At 36.3% G+C, this 22,073-nt stretch overlaps 2 protein-coding genes across 10 annotated transcripts; both read left to right on the top strand.

Annotated features, from left to right (window-relative positions):
* Window positions 1–803: 803 nt before the first annotated feature.
* LOC126821338 (uncharacterized) lies at window positions 804–6,514 on the top strand. Its single transcript, XM_050549747.2, has 2 exons — window positions 804–1,238; window positions 4,680–6,514. The coding sequence occupies exon 2, from the start codon at window positions 5,453–5,455 to the stop codon at window positions 6,512–6,514; it is 1,062 nt and encodes a 353-aa protein (XP_050405704.1). The 5' UTR covers window positions 804–1,238; window positions 4,680–5,452.
* Window positions 6,512–20,267, top strand: LOC126822354 (uncharacterized). Of its 9 annotated transcripts, none has more exons than XM_056100825.1 (10): window positions 6,512–9,492; window positions 10,087–10,160; window positions 13,876–14,037; window positions 14,163–14,351; window positions 14,476–14,751; window positions 16,452–16,536; window positions 17,002–17,058; window positions 18,353–18,477; window positions 18,737–18,824; window positions 19,982–20,267. In XM_056100825.1, exon 1 carries the CDS (start codon window positions 7,037–7,039, stop codon window positions 9,011–9,013), a length of 1,977 nt encoding a protein of 658 aa, XP_055956800.1. In that variant the 5' UTR covers window positions 6,512–7,036; the 3' UTR covers window positions 9,014–9,492; window positions 10,087–10,160; window positions 13,876–14,037; window positions 14,163–14,351; window positions 14,476–14,751; window positions 16,452–16,536; window positions 17,002–17,058; window positions 18,353–18,477; window positions 18,737–18,824; window positions 19,982–20,267. The 9 variants fall into 9 exon arrangements, 6 of the variants coding, with proteins under 6 accessions (XP_055956800.1, XP_055956799.1, XP_055956801.1 ...); XM_056100824.1 differs by having other exon boundaries at window positions 16,968–17,058; XR_008788092.1 differs by lacking the exon at window positions 16,452–16,536 and having other exon boundaries at window positions 7,912–8,230; window positions 9,389–9,492; window positions 16,968–17,058.
* Window positions 20,268–22,073: the final 1,806 nt, after the last annotated feature.

The following is a 22,073-nucleotide window of genomic DNA, read 5'->3' as shown; positions in this document are numbered from 1 at the left end:
GTTTTTATTTTACTTTTTTATTCTAATTCATTTCCGACGGTTTCCCCTTGTCAGTGGTGGGCTGACAAGGCACAAGGACAGCAGTCTAGTCGAGGTCCTGTGTATACATTGGTGTGCACGTAAAAAGATCCCTTGGCAGTTGTAATTTGATATAAACGTAGGCCATAGTGCTGTGCCCAGGCAAAATTTGCTTTATAGCACACTGTATGGCGTATATGCCCATCTTCATTAGACCATTTCATTTCTAATTCATTTTACTAGAACCATTTTACTTAGGTAATAACTGTTTGTTTTTCTCTTATATTAAAAATTAGATTATTTATTTGGGACATGATATTGTTCATAGTTATGGCTTACTACACTGGAGTTCTATTATGTATAATAAACGCTTCCCGAGCGAAACAAAACATAACAATGTCACGTGACAATATTACATATGGCGGATACAAGCGTTCTTTGATTACATGCTGTTTGGTTTGATTATTAAATAATACGGCAATCCGTATATATGGGAAAAGGAGAATGAATTTCCCCAAATCCAAAACTAGATGACTGGAATATTTATTGAATGGAAAGTAAATATTTTATAAACAAAAATATTCGGATTTGCAGTATCCTAGCTTGGATGGATTTGTGATTTGAATCTCGAACTCAGGGTTTTATACATTTTATTATAAAATTGTAATAAATGTTTTACATGAATGAATAAAATCTACAATTTAAAACAGTACAATAACATTGTGATTTGACGCTCTACAAATCACTAAGAGTATAACAATTGCTTGTTGAAAAAGCGTTAATAATATGTTCTTTTCCATTAAAAAGAATGCGTCTTTTACAGATTTCAATATAACCACAAATGGTTGATTGTTTTAATGCTAAGATAAGTATTAATGGTTTGTATTTGAAAATCAAATTATATAAGCGAAAAATAGTAAGATACATTATGTATATCTTAAAACACCCCCTTCTCAGTTACTACTTCGGCGAATATCATTTGATAATTTAGATGATCAGAATTAAACACCGTTTTGCTATGTTATTATTTTTTTATGATTGGGTGGGGGTATACTTAATTAGGGGATTGGATTGAAAGATTATAGCTACCATCTTATGGAGACATAATGTGTGGTGCATTTACGGTCTTATAAAGCTCTATTCTTACATAAAGAATTCTTGATTTGCACGGAAGTGTTTTAGCCGTGATCATTTTAAGTCATGCTTATGCCAAGATCTGGGTAAGTGTTAATTTAACTAGATAACAGAAAAGTACCACGTTTTCATAAATGTACTCTTTAGATAAATTGTACAATATTTATCAGTTCACTAGTTACAATAAAATCATGCATTATAGCTATTTTTATTTATTTATCCCTGGTGCTTCAAATTCAATTTAGAGTGCCTCAACATATTTAAAAATATGTTTTAAAGCTTTAGGTCATTTTATTATATCTTTCTACCATAAATAATAGCCCGAATTTAGGTATACCAAAAGTTAAAGAAATATAAACAGTTTTTGAGTCATTCAGATATGACTGCCAAAATTGTCACCAACACACATGTCGTGTTTAGGCTAAAATCTAACCAGAAAAGTATTGTCAATACATAATAAAATATATATTGCATTAATCAATTCCATTCCGCAATTGGTTTGTCTTAAACTCGTCATTTGTGTTCATGGGCATCAGGGTCGAGATGGCAACGTTATATGTTTTATTCGTCTAATTTACTATAAAACATCATTCGGTTTGCCTCACGGGTTAACGGCATATTAATAGCTTTATTCACTGAGATGGTTCCTTTACTTATAGTTTATTTTTCGAATTGCTTTTTGTATTTATTTAAATGGAAATATTAACAACATTCTATAAGTCAATCCACGAACATACCCAATTTCAATATTTGCGTGTTGACCTTTAACATCACACTTAGATCCTGTACGCTTTGTGTCTTACAGTCAATACATGTCATGAAGAACTCTTTAGACATAATTTCGTTTATAATACTTTACTCGTTTCTATTGAGTTGTTTAGCAGAAGTAACCCATGACAACAATATGTTGAGACGACTACGTAACAGAATAGGACGATTCAATGTTATTAAAATGACACAATGACAATTTTAATTTTATTACCAACCCTTTCACAATATTTGAATGAAATATCTCACACAGGGTGTTAATCTGTTTTCAGTTTCTATTCCAATTCAATAAAACATTTAATACATGTCTTGGCTTGATTCATTATTTACAATTTAATACGTTAATCGTGTATTTTAAATAATACAGTTCAAGAGATCAAAACATTTCCGAATTTATACATTCAACATTACACGTAGACCTAAATAAACATTTATATGAAATATATTATAAACAGATATGCTATGACCAGAGTTGCCATTATCTTTATTATTCGACTGGAAAACTCCTGTCATTCACTCTGTCGTTCGACTGATCCATCATTCACGTTGTCATTTCCGAGTCTGAAATTTGGGGTTTAGGGGTAGCTCGGACCGGGGAGTAACATAGGCCAGGTGGCGTTAGTCTACTACTTCCGGTTTCGGAGTTATGACCCCCGAGCGAAGCCGGGCATTCTTCTAGTATATAAATAAATATATAAATAAATCATCTTCATGGTCATCATCATCGTCATCATCACTATTTAACACCAATCATCGTCGCCTGACAATTACCTTATCTATTCAAAGCGCTTGTTTAGTTTTAAATACTTGTGAACTTTACTAAAACTCACTTTGTTGAACGGGTTACTTTCGTTGGTATCGCCATATAGGAACGCTTTTGTATTTATGGATTTAAATGGGAGGGTATTTAATGTTGAGATACGCTGAGACGAATAATTTGGGCAGTGCCGAAAATAATGGTCGCTGTCTTCTTTAGTATGACCACAACTGCATGTCGGGTTATGTGAAATATGCATTAAAAATCTATGGAAGTTTAGAGCACTTTTACAATTACGAAGTCTGGAATGTATAATCTGAAATTTACGTTCTCCATAGTAACATCTTACTGACATCAATAAATACAAAAATATGACTAAGTCGAAAGTCAACAAGACGGTATACAAGCCAAAATGCAAGTCGAAAATAAGAAATTAGGAAAAAAAACGAGGGGCGCTATTATCGCAGTGTATTATTTCTTGATTTCCTATTTTCGAGTCGATTTTGGCTTGTATAGCGTTGCTGTCGCCTCACATTTTGTCGTAACTGCTACTTTTCGACTTTCGTGTTTTGGAGGGCGAAAAGTAGAAATTAAGAATGGTAGGCTTCTATAGTTAGGCGTTTGTATATATGACTGTATACTTGACACATGTACGACCTGAATGGCTGAATGGCCGGTAACCAAATATGTTATTGTGAGTGTTAAACGACATCGTAATTATTTTATATTTTGCAAAAAAAACAAACAACAAAAAACAAAACAAAAAAACACAAGCCGTGATTGCCATTACTACAATACGGATTACTAAATATACTTTGTGTTCAATTTTATATTTTAATACTGAAGACAGGGCCGGACTATAAATGAACAAGGCGGATCCTTTTGGCTTATATTGAGTAATTATTGCAACGTGTTACAGTTGAAAGTTCCAAAGCATTTTCACATTCCATGTCCGATAAATTTAATCATCATGCAACTACTGATTGGTGGGTCGTCGAAACATTTAGATGCATACATCACAGCACCGTGGTTTAGACAACTTGCAATTGAACTAGTTTTATTGTTGTACACATAATGAAAGAAACTGTGTTATTTCACAGCTGAATTCTATGGTAAGAACCGTAGAACCACCTTGTAGGGAATAACTTTTAAACTTTAACACCCTATACACACTCTGCCAGCGGCATCTTTGACCCACACTCTCTTAACATTAATCCAAACTTTAAATCTTTCAACGGTTTAACAAGAAGGTGCTAAATATTTCCATTTAAATAAATACAAAAAGCAATTCGAAAAATAAACTATAAGTAAAGGAACCATCTCAGTGAATAAAGCTATTAATATGCCGTTAACCCGTGAGGCAAACCGAATGATGTTTTATAGTAAATTAGACGAATAAAACATATAACGTTGCCATCTCGACCCTGATGCCCATGAACACAAATGACGAGTTTAAGACAAACCAATGGCGGAATGGAATTGATTAATGGAATAAAATATTTATTATGTATGGACACTAAGTTTTATGGTTAGACTTTAGCCATAAAAAAACATGCGCGCTGATTACAATTTTGGCAGTAATATCTGAATGGCTCAAAAACTGGTTATATTTCTTTAACTTTTGGTATATTTAAATTCGGGCTATTATTTAATATATATATTGATCAACAGCGGCGATAAAAATCATTAGTCTCGACAATGACTAGTTGTCAGTGAAAGTCTCTCAGGGGAGCCAGGCGGCTCTGTGAATAAAGAGCTGGCTTGAACGCCTCGTGTTCATTAGCCTGAATAGTGATAACTTTACGTTCCTAAATATCAGTCTGACCGTAGTGAATACCGTACGATTACGATCCGTTCCATACTGATACCTTAATTATAGGCTAATTATAGAGCCTTCAATTTCAAACACATTTTTATTATCATATGCTCTTATTTTTTTTCATCATTATATGATTAACATTTCCTAAACTTTACGATTTTCAACTTTTTTTAAAAATAATAGTCCATCTCTGAGACAACAAAAACGTAAATAAATGGAAGATAAAAGCAAGAAAGACAACCCTAATAAAGGAGTCAGGACTAAGACTAGTAATTATTTCCCCTTATTTCATGATGGACGAATGTAGTGCGAGTTATAAATAGACAATTTTTCCCTTAATTTTTTTCTCCCCTCTTCCTGCATTTTTGGGTTGACTTTTTGGTCTAGAATTGGAGAAAAGGGATCAAATTTGCAATTTCATAGCAGTTTTGGGTAATACTGATGATATTACAGCGGAGGGATAGGGGGTGTAAAGTGTCTTTCTGCAGAGCAGTCATTGTGTCGGAAGTGAGATTTTCACCCCTGTCAACTTCAAATCCTTGTAGCAAAAAATCTAAACGGTCAACCCCCTACAAAATTATGATGAGAAGATTGCCAAATGTTGTCCCCATTGTGCCTATAAAGATTGGAACCAACGGAATGTTGAGCAAAAAGCTACAGCCTGTGATGTTACAGTCATTTAACATTGAAGTCAATGGGCAAATAATTGCTAGTCTGAGTCCTGATGATATAAAGAAGCATGGCCGACTCGGGATGTTGATATTTTTTCAACGGCTTATTTCCTGAAGTTTTGAATGGAAAGTGTCAGAAATGGTAAGAATACTGCTTTTTTATTGCCCAGCAGTAAGTTTTTTGACTATTTGGTATCAAAATAGCCATGATTGGGGGTATCCGTTGGTTGAGTGTGAATTTTGGGTTGTAAATGTGTAACATTTTGTTCACAATGATATCAAAACATGGCCACAGCTACGAAGCAGATTCCAACCACCACCAGGCTTCCACCAACCACCACCAGGCTTCCACCAACCACCACCAGGCTTCAACCGACCACCACCAGGATTCCAACACCCGGATTCTGCTACCAGTACCAACCAAGTCGACAACCAAATCAGCACCAACCAAGTCGACAACCAAACCAACCAAGTCGACAACCAAACCAGCGCCAACCAAAACGACAACCAAACCAGCGCCAACCACCCCCAGAAAATGCAGGTGTCGTGAAAGCCTTCTTTCAGGTCCTCCAATGCCTCCACCACTTGACCATTATGGAGAGTCAGGAGAATGGAACACCAACCAGAAGTTTCACTTGGAAGATCCAAGACCTGAATAAGTTCGTGAAGCCGGCCATGAAGACGCCTACCATAGCCACTACCATTGAGACATTGAACTTGAAATGGGCCAAGGACGTCGCCTCATCCCTGTCGACACACTACCGAGCCATGCTAGCGGAGAAACTGGAGTACTTGAAGTCGCGTCACTTTTCCAAGGATGCTGTACAAGAGTACTCTAGCCACGCCCTAGCATGGGCCAAGAAGTCCTACGGCAAGCGACTTCAGGATAGTGTGAAGACAGAGTTCCACCGCCTACTGTCCACGGTCTCTAAAACTGTCACGCCCCCTCCCCCATCACCCATGCACATTACGCACAACCTTCTCCGGGACACACCAAAACGATACACACCCAACAAGAGAAAATTATCCCCTGGAGAAGGCACTTGCATTAACACTCCCTCGAAGCGTGCAGCTAGATCAACAAGTTCGCCCCGGGCTGTGTCTGGCTCACCTACTTCCTCGGGATCTATATCGCCACTAAACGCCCTTGTCGACTGTCTGTCCCCTAGATCGCCCATCATTCCTAACCCTAGAATCGCCACCAGATCTTCCACCAGATGTAGGCGATCACTCAACCTATCCCTAAAGAGACCTCACAGCTACAAAGGTAAAGACGAGAAGGATTTATGGTTCCTACCACCCGTCATGGCAAAGACCCTGGTTATTGGATCCTCTAATCCTGGCTAGGATTGCATCCTTCGTCGGGGACTGGGAGATCCATAGCTACTCTGGAGCCAAGATCAGCCACATCAGACAGATACTCCAGAACTACATGGGTCCTGCACCAGAGGAATTAGTGATACACGTCGGGCTCAACAACAGGGAGGAAAGTGGACCAAGGATACACGAGCAGATGCTAGATCTACTCAAGGTGACCAGAGCAGCTTTCCCAACAACCAAGCTCTTCGCCACACAGATCCCCACTTCTTCCCGACTCCGACAAGAAAATCCGATCGCCTACCAAAACATCACCAGCTACAACCAACTGATCTCCACTGCACCTTCACCAAACGACACCACATTACCAACCTTCAAGGGCAAAATAGAACTGAAAGGTAACGACGCAATCCACTGGAGCCCAGACACGGCCAGAGAGATCATCAACTGCTGGATGAGGAATTTAAACTAGGATTAGGGAAAAGGAATGAGAAGCCGTCTTTAGGACAGACAGTTGTCAATTTGAGCGACAGACTTCTCAACCCCCTAGAAATGGACATTCTTGATAAAGGCCTTAAATTCATCCCAACCCCCACAATAACATCCATAGACCCCATCACCCAGGCAACCGATCGCTTCCAAAGAACACTTTCGTTGACTTATTTTTTTAGGAACAAACCCGGCAGAGGTAAAAAATTATTCACAGTAAAATCCACATGGAAACCACCTAAAAAGTCATTATCAACAGCCATCCTAAAAACTTTCGACGAAATGAATATAGAAATATCATCCATTCAACCACAGTCACAAAAACCAAATCTCAACCGAGCAACTAAAACGGCATTAAACACCCTTAAAAAGGACAAAAACATAATAATTAAGAAAAGCGACAAAGGCTCGTGTTGTGTCATAATGAATCGTGCAGACTATATCTCAGAGGCAGAAAAACAATTCAGTAATCCTATACATTACACTAAATTAGACCAACCCATCTTTAAGGACACCGCAAATTTAATAAACAACATCTTATATGAATTGCAGGATAGGGAATACATAACAGCAAAACAATATGATTATCTATCTGCTAAATCTGACTGCCGACAAAGACATCTCTATACACTACCAAAAATACATAAAAATCCAGAAACAGAATGGTTTATACCTAATAAAATACCCAAGGGACGCCCAATAATATCAGACTGTGGCAGCGAATCATACAACGTATCACAATATATAGACCATTTCTTATTACCCCTAGCATGCCAACACCCATCCTACCTTAAAGACACTAACGATTTCATTCAGAAAATCAAACAGTTAAGAGTCCCCGAACACACCGTTTTAATATTCATCGACGTACAAAGCATGTACACGAACATTGATAATAACACAGGTATTGAAGCAGTTAGGAAAGCATTTTTTAGGAACCCGCAAGCATCCAGACCGGACGAAGAAATCCTCAAACTACTCAACATTTGTCTGAGGAGGAATGACTTCGCTTTTAACGACCAAGTATACCTTCAGTCTTCCGGAACTGCGATGGGAAAACGATTTGCCCCGAGTTATGCAAATCTCTTCATGGCGGAGTGGGAAAGGGAAGTTCTGCCACTCTGTCCATTAAAACCAGATTTCTATGGGCGGTTTTTAGATGACGTTTTCATAGTCTGGACCTACACACTAGACGAATTTTGGACGTTTTTCAACATTCTGAACAATCATCATCCATCTGTCAAATTAACCGCAAATGTAAGCCATAACAGCATAGATTTCCTTGATACTACCGTTTTTAAAAGTAACAACACCAAAATCACAGGCCAATTGGAAACTAAAGTATTTTTCAAAGAAACCGACACACATCAATTATTGTTCAAAAGCTCCTTTCACCCAAAACATACATTCTCTGGCATCATAAAATCTCAGATTCTCCGTTTTCATAGGATATGTACTCAACAGACCGACTTTGAGTCAGCATGTACATTGGTATTTAGCAAACTACGGGAAAGGGGATACTCCAAACGCTATCTACGACGTATAAAAAACAACACTCTAGCTGAGCTTGCCGCCAAAGAAACAAATAATATACAATCAGCACATAAAACCAAAATTTGTGGCCATCCAAGATGTCAAACATGCAAAATCTTAAACATATCCCACCATTTCCATAACAAAACATCTGGCACAAAATTCCCAATATTAGACCAACTTTCATGCAGTAGTTCAAACATAATTTATCTAATCTCATGCAGAAAATGTGACAAGCAATACGTAGGGGAGACTCAAAATGCACTTAGGGAAAGAATTAACGGTCACCGGTCTGACATAGTCACCAAAAAAGACAAACCTGTCTCAATTCATTTCAACCAACCAAATCATGACATTTCAGATCTCATTGTCACGCCAATAGAAAAGACCAAGAGCGACTTTGAAACTTCAGAAGAAATTAAAACGTTTAGGCTAACAAGAGAAAAATTCTGGATTGACAAATTGAAAACAACAGCCCCCCCTAGGTTTGAATATTCATACGGCTAGCGCAATAGCTCCTTTTGTAGTTCCATTTAGCGCAACAGCAGAAAGTGCGTCCAAAATCATCAGAAAACACTATACTGATCTCCAAGAAAATCACCCGAAAATATTCACACAGAAACTTATAATTGCATATTCTAAAAATAAAAATCTGAACGACATCCTAGTGCACAGTAGTTTCCACCCTGACCCAAAACAAACCATATATCAAATCCTATGCCTAACCGTTAGTAATTAAAATCAATTAGATATAAGAATCCCTAGCCGTAACCCGGTGATGTGGAACAAACACGATTTTTTTAGAAAATCCAATCCGTTGTAGGAAACACACTAATGTGGCTCTCTCCCGAGAGCCTCAAATTTATTTTCTTTTTTCTTCAGAAACAATAATACCAGAATACCAGAAGCACCACCCAAGGAAGACCATCAGCGCCACCAACACCAATAAACAGTGAAATCGCCTTTGTATATAAATCTAATGTATTGTATGTATTTTAATAAAACTAGGAAATATCACAACTAATTTTTCATCATCCTAGGTCAGTGCTTATGTGGAGACTTAGCCTCTCCCCCCAAATTCTTAAACCTAACCCACAATCTTGTCAAAAAGCATGTAGCCTAGGCCTAAGCCAAGACCTAGTTCTGACCCTAGCCCAAACCCACAATTGTGTCAAAAAATCATGTGCCCTAACCCTATTTACATGTTGTGACCTTGAACCAAGTCTGCAGTTGGCCTTAACATTTAGACCTAACATGTTTTTGACATCATACAATGAAATGTTAACATGTACACTCCAAAATTCACACCTGTGTGACTTTTGACCAAACATGCAATTGGCCTTAATATTTAGACCGAACCTCAAAACATGGCATCTACCTTTGAGATTGGCTTAGACTTATGTGACACTCAAGGTTTACTTTTTTACTGATTGTTAACTGGTTTCTTTTTGGAGGGCCAGTGACGGGCTGTTCGCGAGAAATAAAGAGGTTTATTTCTATTTCCAGTTGAAACCATATTTTTTTCTTATTTTCTCACTGTTTTTTATTGCATATTTATCCCCAGCCTCCTATCATTTCAGGTGCCAGGGCAATGTTTCATAGAGTGGAATGATTGACCTCAACACAAGTATTAAAAAAAAAAGAAGCAAAACAGGTGAGATAAATGTGCATTTCATACACTTTAAGAAGTACATCCAACCTCATCCCCACTTCTGCTCACTAATAGTAATGGGCTGGAAATTTGGTACTGCACAGGCCTGTCTTCTCCCCTTGACATTTAACTGAATGACAGAATTCCACATTTTGACCATTTTCTGGATGTCAATGACCATTTCCCTGGATAGTATTCGCCCCAGAATTCTCATTCTCATCCAAATTTAACATTTCAGGTCTACATCTCAAAACCTGATCTCTTCCTGGACTGGCTTTAGGAGAACGATGATGCATATCAATTTCATCCCTGATCTCTATGACACCTGTGGTGGAAGTGGAGGGCAAATCGTAATCAGTTTGGGTTCCAGCCCTGAGGACCTCTGTAAACTTTGCCTTTTGGTGATGACTTAATTTCCGAGCTTGAAAAGGACGCTTGTGTGTTTATCATGGCCTCTCATATTGGAAGATAACATTAATGGCTTGTGTGTTGATCGACGGTTGTGCATATCTCTTGGTCAGGAAAGTTGTAGGCACCATCGCCATTGTAAATCAGTTGACAGGCCCGAGTGAACGGGGCGACCTATGATTGGTCAGCAATGTATCAGATTCCATACCGGGGGGTGGGGATGAAAAAACTGTTGTAGTGTTACATAATCAGATTATTTCAACTTACTTATCCTGTGGAAATACAGCTATATAGGAGATATTTTGAAATTCATAGGCACTGCATGTTTCAACATTTTAGATTTGACCACAATTTGGCACTTGAAACTATGTTAACAGAGAAAAACTGTGTGGTTTTCGATGAAAGTGTTAAAAGTCTAATATTGCATCATGATTACTGTTTTAAAGTATTTTCGTGTTTGATTTATATTGAATTCATCTCATCTTTTTGAAGAATGCATTTATGTTCAAAAATAAAAATGTTCTGTGGAATTCAAAATTCATGTGCTTTTAAATTATCAGATTCCAAACTGGGGGGTAGGGATGAAAAAGCTGTTGTAGTGTTACATAATCAGATTATTTCAACTTACTTATCCTATGGAAATACAGCTATATAGGAGATATTTTAAAATTGATAGGCACTGCATGTTTCAACATTTTAGATTTGACCACAATTTGGCACTTGAAACTACGTTAACAGAGAAAAACTGTGTGGTTTTCGATGAAAGTGTTAAAAAGTCTAATATTGCATCATGATTACTGTTTTAAAGTATTTTCGTGTTTGATTTATATTGAATTTATCTCATCTTTTTACAGAATGCATTTATGTTCAAAAATAAAAATGTTCTGTTTAATTCAAAATTCATGTGCTTTTAAATTTCTGTCTGAAATTCCGCAGTTTTCTGATGTATTATAGTGTTTGCAGAATGCCGCACAGCTCATCTGAAAATGCATAGATTTTCATATTCTTTGGTCAGGGAATTGCATATATGTTTGTTTATTAAATAACAACAGATTTGTTTAAACTGCAGAAACATGTGAGGTATATAGGACTAAGACTAGTAATTATTTCCCCTTATTTCATGATGGACGAATGTAGTGCGAGTTATAAATAGACAATTTTTCCCTTAATTTTTTTCTCCCCTCTTCCTGCATTTTTGGGTTGACTTTTTGGTCTAGAATTGGAGAAAAGGGATCAAATTTGCAATTTCATAGCAGTTTTGGGTAATACTGATGATATTACAGCGGAGGGATAGGGGGTGTAAAGTGTCTTTCTGCAGAGCAATCATTGTGTCGGAAGTGAGATTTTCACCCCTGTCAACTTCAAATCCGTGTAGCAAAAAATCTAAACGGTCAACCCCCTACAAAATTATGTTGAGGAGATTGCCAAATGTTGTCCCCATTGTGCCTATAAAGATTGGAACCAACGGAATGTTGAGCAAAAAGCTACAGCCTGTGATGTTACAGTCATTTAACATTGAAGTCAATGGGCAAATAATTGCTAGTCTGAGTCCGTCAGCTAGTAGGCCTAATTCTCTCCCCCTAATTGACTTCTATATTAAATCCATGATGTAATTTTCTTGGTCTATGATATTTCTTTGAACATTTCAATGGTTTTTTTCTTTATAATCACAGAAAGCCCAACATAGAAAAAACCTCAATAAGTATACCGGTATTGATAAACAACAGTTTTAAGCAAAATATGGTTGTTTTGGGTAATTCTACGGGGCCATACGATGATATTATAACCTCCTTTGTCGGCCACATTACAATACACAATATATATACTTTCTAGGACCAATCTATGAGACTATTTTGGTATCCATTCGTTATCTAGATTACTAATATTTGATCTATGCTATTTCCTATCAATGCATTGGCCGAGAAAGTTCATCAGGATTTTCCAGCGGGGTTTCCCTTTGTCAGTGGTGCAGTTCAAACGGAGGGCCTGAGAAAAACAGATGTCTAGTTATTCAGATGGGACAAAAAAAACCCAAGGTCCGTGTGTCCCTTGGCTGTTGAAAGTCGATACATGTATAACAATAGGCCATAGTTCTGCTGCCTGGGCAAAATGACCCTCATAGCACATTGTATGGCATATGCCCATACTTATCTAAGCATTAAAACAATCAACAATTTGTGGTTATATTGAAATCTGTAAAGGACGCATTCTTTTTGAATATATTTCAAAGTAGGTTTTGCTTCATTGGAAAAAAAACATATTAGTAACGCCTTTTCAACAAGCAATTGTTATACTTTTAGTGATTTGTAGAGCGTCAAATCACAATGTTATTGTATTTTTTTAAATTGTAGATTTTATTCATTCATGTAAAACATTTATTACAATTTTATAATAAAATGTATAAAACACCGAGTTCTAGATTCAAATCACAAATCCACCTAAGCTAGAAAACTGCAAATCCGAATATTTTTGTTTATAAAATATTCACTTTCAATTCAATAAATATTCCAGTCATCTAGTTTTGGATTTGGGGAAATTCATTCTCCTTTTCCCATAAATACAGATTACCGTATTATTTAATAATAAAACCAAACAGCATGTAATCAAAGAGCGCTTGTATCCGCCGTATGTAATATTGTCACGTGACATTGTTATGTTTTGTTTCGCTTGGGAAGCGTTTATTATACACAATAGAACTCCAGTGTAGTAAGCCATGACTATAGAACTCCAGTGTAGTAAGCCATAACTATGAACAATATCATGTCCCAAATAAATAATCTAATTTGTAGATCTGCAATTTGTCACATGATGGTCCGAACATTATTTGTATGGCTCTATTTGTTGACAGCAAATACCGCTAATAATTATCTTGGATAAAATACCTCGTTTAGTAAACGAGGCAATTTTACCCAGCCTCGTTCTGAACAAAATACCTCGTTCCAAAAACAGGGCAATTTAAAAAAAAAAACACGTTTTGGAACTCCAGAGAAACGAGGTATTTGTTTTACCTCGTTACAACGACTCAAAATCGGGGCAAAAATTTTGACACGTTTTTGCCTCGTTTGGACAGAAATGCCGAACGAGGCATTCTGAGGTTTATAGTGTATACGCAGGTAGAAGCTGGTACCTCCCGTGGCAAGTCCAAGTTGTTTGACAACCAAGGGTTTAGTTATACAATTAAGGTAGGGTGATTTATTTTACCTAGTTAACTACCTTGTATAGAAATGTATTTCAGCTACAAAATGTAAAGATAATTAACTCTAGTTAACCTAGTTAACTCTATAATAATAAATGAATTTAATATATTTAGACAGAGAAGAAAACTACGATTTGGAGGTGTTCCAAAAAAAGCGGACCAACACGATGTCCGGCAACAGTAATCCAAGATGGTGATACATACCAACCAGGCTTAAAGAACCATCTTCACCCAGCAGAACCCGGTATACACACGGCTACCAAGATAAAAGTTACAGTAGGTTTAAAAATTATATATCAATTAAATTAAAAATTTATATATGTGTATGTGTGTAAATAAATAAAATATAAATAAACCAATAATATATTTGTAGTTTAATATGTTTTATCTTATAATTACAGGCAAAGCATGAAGCCAAAGGAAATGTTTTTACCAAGTCATGTTCCTCAATAGCGGAGAGAGTTTTATCCAGTGTCGGTTCTGCAGAAGAACCCATTCATAGCAGACCACCCATGGCAGCACTTGTAAGGTCGCTACAAAGAACCCGACAGACTCTGCGACCAAAAGATCCCACTGACGTGTCGTCAAGCGTAAGTACTCATGCAATTAAATACCCATGTATATAAGAATTTATTAACATGTAATTAAATGTACAATTTTATTTATTTATTAACATGTAATTAAATGTACTTTTTTATTTATTTTTTGTTTTAGCTTGACGAAGATTTCATCGATCATAGTGCACCGGGATTTTATCAAAAAAGAGTAAAAGTTGGGGAAAGGCGCCATCACATTTTTTGTACTGATAGACAGATGCAACTACTCGCACGCGCAAAAACTTGGTATATGGATGCAACTTTTCGGGTGGTGAACAAGCCATGGTCTCAGCTGTTTTCCATCCACGCCTTCATTAAGACTGGAGAGACCACCCGACAGTTACCATTGGTGTTTTGTGTAATGTCGGGTAAAAGCCAAGACGACTATTATAAGGTAAATAGCACTTACTGATTGAATTACTATTAATAGTAAAAAAGGACTATTATTTGGGACCTTGAAATTGTCACAAATGGGTCGCACTAACAGCGACATTTGTTTCAGGCATATTTGTTTCATCGGTGACACGTCTGGTGTGAATGCAACGACAACAGCCTGGTTGATTGATTTGTTGATTGGAGTTCAGATGTCTACATTAAAATCGACCACTTTCAGGTTGCCGTATTCACGGCCAGGCAAGGCCGACTTGAAATTTCTTGAAATTTTTCTGGGGGAGACAGGCCCCAACAAATCGCCCGACGGTGCGTTTCACGAATTTGGCGCAAGACGGTGACCTTGAAGAGACGTCGAAAACCATTTAATAGACATAGTAAAAGTCATATCTTACGAGATTATCGCTGGTCTTGTCAGAAAATGCTATTTTATATATGACCAGTTTGTGTTTGAAAAATTTAAAAAGAAATTATTTATTCTCCCACCATTAAAGCACACTAATTACGAAATATCGCTCTCAGAAACTTCATGGTTTCTTTTGCAATTTGTTTGGGGTAAGACGTTATATAAATAATATCAATCTGTCTACCACACAAATTTAACAGATACAAATGCATGTTATTCCACAGGTAGACAGACAGGGCCTCCTTTGAAGGGACTCAGTGAAGGGAACGCGGTTGGTTTAGAGTTTGTCTGACCCCTTTGAATATTTGCGTCTCATCTCCAATGAAAACAATCATGTTGCTCTCATGCTGTTCTCAACCAGAATCAAACATAACCAGAATCAAACATATATCGTACCCGAGATTTGTTAGCATGTTCCACACAACCCAACATTTATCGGCACCGGGATTAAGGGTGTATATTTTTGTTTCTAACGCTTATTGGGAATACGCCACGGAAACTAGCAAGTGTATATATATTTTTTGTTCAGTCTGTACACAGTAACATATCTGAGAACCATATTATTATCATTTCTGCCCAAGGCTCCCTGTGCCTTATAGTTAGCAGTGATACAAGGCAATTACCAATTTTCCATGTTCTTGGCCTGAAGAAATAAAATAATAAAAGTCAAGTTTTTATTATTATGCAAGTGGAAAAATACAATTATTCATAGTATGATTTGAATAAATACAACTGATTTGAAGTTGGAATTATTATTTGTCTAAGATGACTGGGCATTTACAAATTGAAATAGCTACTCTTCATCAAGAAAATACATGAATATTTTTCCCAATTCACCTGGATTTTATTGTAGGTCTTTGTACGTGAAATAGCTTTATTTAACGTCCGCTACCACCGAAGTGATATTGCAGAAAATTAACAAATTCGGATTCCCTTTTAAAGGAAATTGACTGCACTATCGCTGGATTGTATTATATAGGTCATGTCAGTTTTTTTTCAAAATGGAGCCCAGAACACAAAACAAACATTGCAATTCATCCACCAAAGAACCGTTAGGTTTCTTTGAACATACTGTAATAACATTGGGATTATCAGCTTTAATTATCCCGCTTTGTTCGTTGCCATTTCTTATATTTTCCACAAAAAAACTTTGCCTTGTACGCACTAATTTATCAATTGGTATTGCCATCTACGACAAGCATGTCAACGTGCAGCTCACGGATTATCGTTAACAATTTCTAGGGGCTTGTAAAAAAAGATTGCATGTCGTGTAAATATTTATTTTGTTTTTTGTGTAGGTCATTTTCAAATAAATTCATCAGCATATTATTCGTTTTAAATAAATATAAAACTTTTATGAGAAACGATGATTATCAAAGAACCGTAAGTGCAACTAATGTTTTATCGTTTGGTTGAGCCTTTTACTAACCACGTGTTTCATGTTAATAAATATTTTCTTTCCTGTTTTGAATTGGCCTATTTCTAATAAATTATCCCGAGTCCCAAACGTCGTTAACCCGAGTCCCAAACGACGTATACCAAAGTCCCAAACGTCGTATACCCGAGTCCCAAATGTCGTGGTCATATTTTTTTGAGTCCCAAATGACGCGAGTCCCAAATGACGTGAGTCCCAAATGACGCGAGTCCCAAATGACGTGAGTCCCAAATGACATGTAATCCGTTGTTCAACCTCTGTGAGTCTGTGTAATATTTAATATTAGGCCCCATTTTTGCCTGATTCAGTCACAGTTAATAAATAATGGAACTAGAATCAGCCTGTGGAAGTTTCTCTATAGTTTTATTATTTTTTCCAGTCAGTGATGATATGTGACTCTTTCCACCTTCCAGCAATAATTATTGAGAATTTACCAAGGACTCCATTGGCATTGAATCGAAGAAAAACAGGTAAAAATTTCAATTAATTTTTATATTTTCTATTTTTTTTTCACCAATGTCCTACAATGATTAGTGTATGTGAACATACAATCCAAAATAAAGTATTTATATGGCACTTACATGCAACAGAGAGAGAGAGAGAGAGAGAGAGAGAGAAATGACATAAACAAGGCCTTACATGTACTTGTATTTGAAGAATCAAGTAGTCCATGCTGTGCCTATATGCATACCGGTAATCAACTACGACGAGGATTAGCCTACTTCTGTTTCCACCCTTTCCCTGCACACTGTCTCATTCTACATGTATTAAAAATTGGTATGTTACTGTAATATTAATTATGCACGAACCTACATGTAGAGTTGTTGCAAGATGGGTCCTTATATCTACTTAGCCTACAGACGCTAGGTCGTTTCGGGAAAAAGGACAGGTAAGGTTAAATTTAATATGAATAATTCGCTTGCGGGTATGGGTATTTAGCAAAAGACGGAAACAAAAGGACCCAGAGATTAGAGAAGGTATGCTTCAATTTAATATGAATAATTCGCTTGGCGTAGGGGTACATGTATTTAGAAAACGGAGGAAACCGAATGACCCAGCGAAAAAACTCAAGAGATTGGACAGGCGACTCTACTCCTTGAAATTGAAACCATGCCACTTAACACAATGACAGACCCTGTGATTTCATGCGCATGCATTACCTACTAGACCATTCCCCCCAGCCCCACCCCATATCGAATAAAAGTATGACTTATTTCAAATATGATATTTACATATAAAGAAAGTAGAGAGACTTCAATCTTACTAGAAAAATACTAGATTACCTGAAATGAAATGGGGTTTAAAGACAACGTCCTACTGGTCAGCTCCGACTGGTCTAATGCATTGTGCTAAGTGAAAATGTTTGTCTGGGCAGCGACACTATGGCCTACTCTCATACCGAATTCAAACTGCCAAGAGAACTTTTATGTGTACGCCAATGTGTACATTGGATCTCAGGGGAAACCACTCTGCAAAATCAAGATGAGCTTTCTCGGTCAACCCCAAGAGATAACCTGTGGCCTCCATGCTAGTGTGCCAGCACCTAATTTACTCAGTCACCATGGCCGTCTTCTAATTACTGCGACAGTGAAACCATGTGACAAACAAGGATTATTAAGATAGACTTTTACGGCTTGGTAGTTCCTTGGGATTAAAACTTTTGATACATATAGATACATTAGTTTCAATTTCATATCACACAGTTTGTATATATGGTAAGGTAGCTTTAATCGTAAATTACATATCATGTATTTATTTTTTCAGTTTCAATATTGGATGTATATGCAAATCACCCAGAAAAAGATCATGTAATAACAAAAGAAATTATAAAAGAAAAAAATGGAAGAAGAAATGGCTGGAAAAAATGATGATGGAGCAGCTTTTTCTTGGTGGGTAACTATTCAATTCTAATAGAAAAGATTGTTATGCTATTTTGAAATCTAAAATTCAGTTTAGTATAGTAAAACTGTACACGTCATGTATGAGCAGAGACAGAATCTTAGTTATATGTAGATATCACTGTCTCATCTGTGGCAAAGGAAACCAACACATGAAACAAAACAAATGTAATTAAATTAACATTTTTTTAATTAATCAAAACTGTCTAGTCAATTTAAGCCAACTAATACATTGCCATTTTTTTATCAGTTACCCACCTCGGAAGATCAAGTTGGAAAGGGCTATTGATATTGTGGAGACGTTTTCTCACAGATCTTGCTTATCAGACAAAGACTATGTAAGTACCATGCATATTTGCTTTTTAAATCAGGAACTGGTTCTATACACTTGGTGGGGGGTGGGGGGTGGATGGACGTTAAACCCCATTTCTCTCTCTCTCCTAAATATTGAGATTTTTGTTTACTTTTAAACTGCATATATTCAAGGTATCAGGAGCTTTTTATGGCTCCCGTACAATTTTATAAACATGAAGGACTGTACCTTTTGAATATTAAGCCATCAAATTATTTTATAATTTTGAAAATGAAATGAAATGGGGTTTAACATCCTACTGTTTTGCTCATTGCTCATAAATTGGGCTAATGAAGACGGGCATACGCCATACAGTGTGCTATGAAGGGAATTTTGCCCGGGCAGCGGCGCTACAGCCTACTCTTATATCGAATTCCAATTGCCAAGGAATCTTTTACGTGCACGCCAATGTGTACACGGGACCTCGGTTTTTCGTCCCATCCGAACGACTAGACAGCTGTCCTTGTCAGGTCCTCCGTCCTGTATCACTGACAAGGGGAATTCACGCAAAATGTAAGTAACATATATATTTGTATTTTTAATCAGGAAGTACTTCTATACACTTGCTTGGTAATCTAGTTATTCTTCTTGGGGCAATGCCTAGGACTCTGCTGTTTCAAGTACTTGGCATGCTTGATTTTTGCCAATCACATCCATTGATTTCCTTCAAGTTGTGATAGGCCCTACATGTATGTGTATTTTTACAGTAAATAGCAGTAAAATAATGATGGACAGTATTTTACTTTCAAATAGATTTCAGTAGATTTTAAAGGGTAATATCCAATTTGTTGTCAATGGAAATAAAATAAGAATGGGTCCAAAAATAATTAGACATTGCCAAGTAAATAGGTGCTGCCATGATGTAGTAGGGAATCTGGATTTGCAGACAATACATGTATGAAAGGGTGAATAGTTGACCTATTATGAGACTTCAGTCCCAAATCTCAAGACTTTTTTCTGATTTCTAACTCATTTGATTTGAGCATAATAATCTGTCTGGGTCTGTAACTGGACAAGACACAATAAGCGTTACGCAAAGTTGAAACCAAATACAGACTCGGTCTCAATGTGGCAAAATAAATTGTTTATTTAAACGTTGTGAACCATAGAAAGTATTCTTATCTCCTACTTTTTATTTTTTAGGCTGGAACACCATTGAAAGAGTATTTGCTGTATGATAACAACAAGAAAACCCAAGCATCAATTTATTTTATACTTCTGGGAAAGAATGCATTTGACCCAATTTTTAAATATTTATTTTTTGTTATTAATGTTAAATTTTCTTCCAAAACACAATTAGATTTTAATTCTCTTCAGAAATGTATGTATAATATAGCAAGTAAAGTGGCATATAAATCACTTAGAATTTGGTCAGAAATCATAAAGTATTTAATAGGCATTACTAGAAACCAAATGTAGATCAAATACACCCAGAATTACAAAAAACCTTGACCTACATAAAGGTGACTTTCCCTTGCTTATGAAATGAAATACGGTTTAGTATCCTACTTTTCTGTGTTCTTAGAGTGATTCTGCAAAATAGTGCATTTTTCTTTTTTTAGTTTTCTGTGTATATTAGTTATTTCTATATGTCTCACAAATCACTTGTAGTGTGATTTTGTAGCACTTTTCAGTTTTTGAAATTGTTTCAATTTAATGCATAATTAATCTTAGTGCTTGGTTTGGATGTTATTAAATTTAGATATTATTTGAATTATATATTTTGGAGTATGGGGTAGGGATACTGTGTACATATCTTTATATTCTCAGTTCTTGTTTTGGGGTAAAGAACAATTTATATAGCTATTTTATATTTTGTGATAGGTAAAGTGTGTGGGGTTAAGAACAATTTAAATAGCTATGTTATATTTTGTGGTGGGTAAAGTGGGTTGTGTGTGTGTGTGCGTGGGGGGGGGGGGCATTATATATAACACAATATAATTAGTATTAGAATTCTCTGTTTTTCTGTTAACATTTCAAATATCTATTTAGTTTTGATGTATTAATTTACTTTTTCCTATGATTTTATGAATAAATAATAATCTTACAAAAACAAAAACAAATTTTGTTTCCTTCTTTTATCAAACTTTACAGGTTTAACAGAGCAAAGAGATGGGTCCTGCATAAAAATGTTGCTATACTGTATATAAATTGGGGAAAAACACAACACAAGTTTTTGTGGATGGTTATACACAAGTTTGTATGAAACCACACAAGTTTCAGAAATTTCAACACAAGTTTCAGAAATTTCAACACAAGTTTCAAAAATTTCAACACAAGTATTGTGTAGATTTTCACACAAGTTTCAACACAAGTTTGTGTTGTTTGATAAATTTTAACACAAGTTTTGTGTTGTTTCAACATTTAACACAAGTTTTGTGTTGTTTCAACACAAGTTTGTGTTGTTAAAGAGAGACACCTTACTTGTGTTGAAACCAACACAAGTTTGTGTTGTTTCAACACAAGTTTTTTTTCAGTGTATATTTCTTTTGGATATTGTTTCACTGAAATAGTTTTGAAGAAATACTTGTTTCCAGAAAATAAAAGATTCATTCAATCATTGGTGCTATTTCCCAATTATTGGCCATATTTATGCCACAGATCAGGGGTAAGTCGTCTTTACCGTGTCAATGCAACATTTAACAGGTGATATTATCCAGTAATCCCGGCATATTTGCAGAGAAATTCTCTCAGACAAATGTAAACAATCCAACGTGTTCCGTCTGATAAAAGGTATTCACTGGTCTATTTATGGCTATTGACCCTTGACCTATGACGATCTTTGCTTTTATGGTTTCTGATTGGCTTAGAATTTGATTTTTTCACCCGATTATGGCTACACTTGACAAATATAGTTCGAGACGTAATTCAAGTGCAAGACGTATTGTGCAATGCATCGGAACAGAAAAGTATGCGACAGTGATGGCCTACTGGTTAAATTATGTAACAAAGCGTCAGATTTTCACCCGGAATTTGCTGGGACGAGATGAAACGATTTTCTGGGCTAAATCACAGCCTATACAAGGGATGGACCGGGGTCGTGGATATCTAAACCATGATGTATCCTGTAGTCCTGGGTTATGTGCGAGAGACGCAATGGCGAGCTTTGCGTCATGGTTTTGAGTTTTGCGCCCCTCACAAATTGCAAAAATTCACGCGGTTTCAACGTGGTTTTCAACATTATTACATTTTCAACAGTGTCAAACATATACGGTGGGTCAGATATGCTACAAAT

This window comes from Patella vulgata, chromosome 5 (assembly GCF_932274485.2).
Source record: "Patella vulgata chromosome 5, xgPatVulg1.2, whole genome shotgun sequence".
NCBI lineage: Eukaryota > Metazoa > Mollusca > Gastropoda > Patellidae > Patella > Patella vulgata.
The sequence above is the reverse complement of the archived record's forward strand: the minus strand, read 5'-3'. Positions and strand labels throughout refer to the sequence as shown.

Coding starts and splice junctions, on each gene's coding strand:
- LOC126822354 (XM_050551212.1), top strand. CDS start 7,037: ATGGACATTCTTGATAAAGGCCTTAAATTCATCCCAACCCCCACAATA.
- LOC126821338 (XM_050549747.2), top strand. CDS start 5,453: ATGGCCACAGCTACGAAGCAGATTCCAACCACCACCAGGCTTCCACCA.